Genomic DNA, 1557 nt, shown 5'->3' with positions numbered 1-1557 from the left:
TAGGTGTGATTGTGAGCGTGAATGGTTGTTTGTCAGGGTGTGCCCTGCAATTGGCTGGTTGTGATCATTTGGAGGCTTACATCGGTGATATTGAGAAAACGCGGGTCCCCGAGTCTGCTCCTCTTGGCGTAGGCAAAACGGAAAGCCTCTATGATGCGATGATACGTTAGGGTCTTCATCTCAGCTGTGGAAACACTTGCATTTGTGAAGTTGTACCCTGAAAAATATCCACGGGGACAAAAGTCTGCAGTGAATAAACAATCACATTTTCTTGGCTTCTTTATCAATGTGGTAAAAGCCAATTTCAGACGCTTCCATAGCATTGATGGGTCATGAAAGTGTTCACTCAAGTCAAATAACAGCAACGAATGAATGAACGGGAACATGTTCTTCCTTCGTCACCGGTGAAAACGTCGTACAATTACTGTTTGGATTACACGTTTTCATACAGGGAGTGGATTATCATTCAAACACAGATTTGAGCAATATCTTAGGTTTCTGTGACCAAAACAGGTTTGGAAACATTCGAGGAACGACCGCCCACTTCAGGAAAGCTGACATCCTCCCTTGCGCATGACTACACAAAAGCTTGGCCAGGCTGCTCACCGTTCACTATGTTGAGAATGAGTGCCAACACTGGGCCACTGGAGGGGGCGTCTGGGACATACATGGTGTATTCCCCAATACTCGTCTTCAGAGGATTTTCATTCAGTACTGGGTGGTACTCCAATAAATCATCCAAGGTGATAATCCCACCTAAATCATTGATAGAGGTTTCAGTTGATTGGAGTTAATTGTTGTTGTGTTCTTTACATGCACTTTTTTTTTTTTTTTTGCATTTGTAATAGATAATAGATGAACAAAACCTGATGCCTGGATGTCATCCACGAGTCTCTGTGCCATTGAGCCATTATAGAACACGTTAGGACCCTCTTCTGCTATTCTCTGGTATGTGTCTGCCAGCTTTGGGAATCTTACAATGTCATTTTCCCTGAGAATGTTTTTTTGTGAATCACAAAACACTTCACTGTAAGATGAGAGGAGAAGAAAACGTGTTGTGTACGAAAAAGTTCAGTAAAATTCAAAGTGGATTTTTTTTAATGAGCCAAAAGAAGTTGTTCTTGTTTTGGCTGGTTCATACAAATGGATGTAAAGTGACTTGAATGAATATAAAATCACAACCAAAAGATGTTTTCCTCAACATTGTCCGAGTATGTTTATATCACAAGCTATACCGGATCTTCTCTATGGAATGTTATAAAGCAAGACAGTGTGCCACCAGTTAGGTTGGTGACATTTTCTCCTTACCAAAGGTTAGCGTTTCCTTGAATGAAGTCCTTGCTTTTTAAGATGGCGTGAGCCAAGGCTTTCCCAATTGGAAAGCCTTCACGGGCCAGGGCAATGCTTGGCTCAAACAGCTCTCTCCATGGCAGCCTGCCATGTCTCTTGTGTGCCATCTCATAGCCGCGAATCTCGCCGGGGATGGCTATGGACAGTCCACCTGCCATGTGCAAGCGTTATTAGTGTTTTGAATATCATATGGCTGTTCTTTGTTTG

The 1557-nt window shown here is 42.6% G+C and overlaps 1 protein-coding gene across 1 annotated transcript; it reads right to left on the bottom strand.

The window, feature by feature from the left end:
* Positions 1–43: 43 nt before the first annotated feature.
* On the bottom strand, positions 44–1501 carry LOC109509655 (gamma-glutamyltranspeptidase 1-like; the record flags this gene model as incomplete). The annotated part of the gene is made up of 4 exons (XM_019859480.1): positions 44–217; positions 607–756; positions 867–1027; positions 1309–1501. Coding segments are annotated over 4 exons (678 nt in total), but the record flags the coding sequence as incomplete, so codon positions are not given.
* Between the last annotated feature and the right edge of the window lie 56 nt (positions 1502–1557).

This window comes from Hippocampus comes, unplaced genomic scaffold (assembly GCF_001891065.2).
Source record: "Hippocampus comes isolate QL1 unplaced genomic scaffold, H_comes_QL1_v1.1 C16984528, whole genome shotgun sequence".
In the NCBI taxonomy this organism is placed as follows: Eukaryota; Metazoa; Chordata; class Actinopteri; order Syngnathiformes; family Syngnathidae; genus Hippocampus; species Hippocampus comes.
Note: the sequence above shows the minus strand (reverse complement) of the source record. Positions and strands in the feature narration are given on the sequence as shown.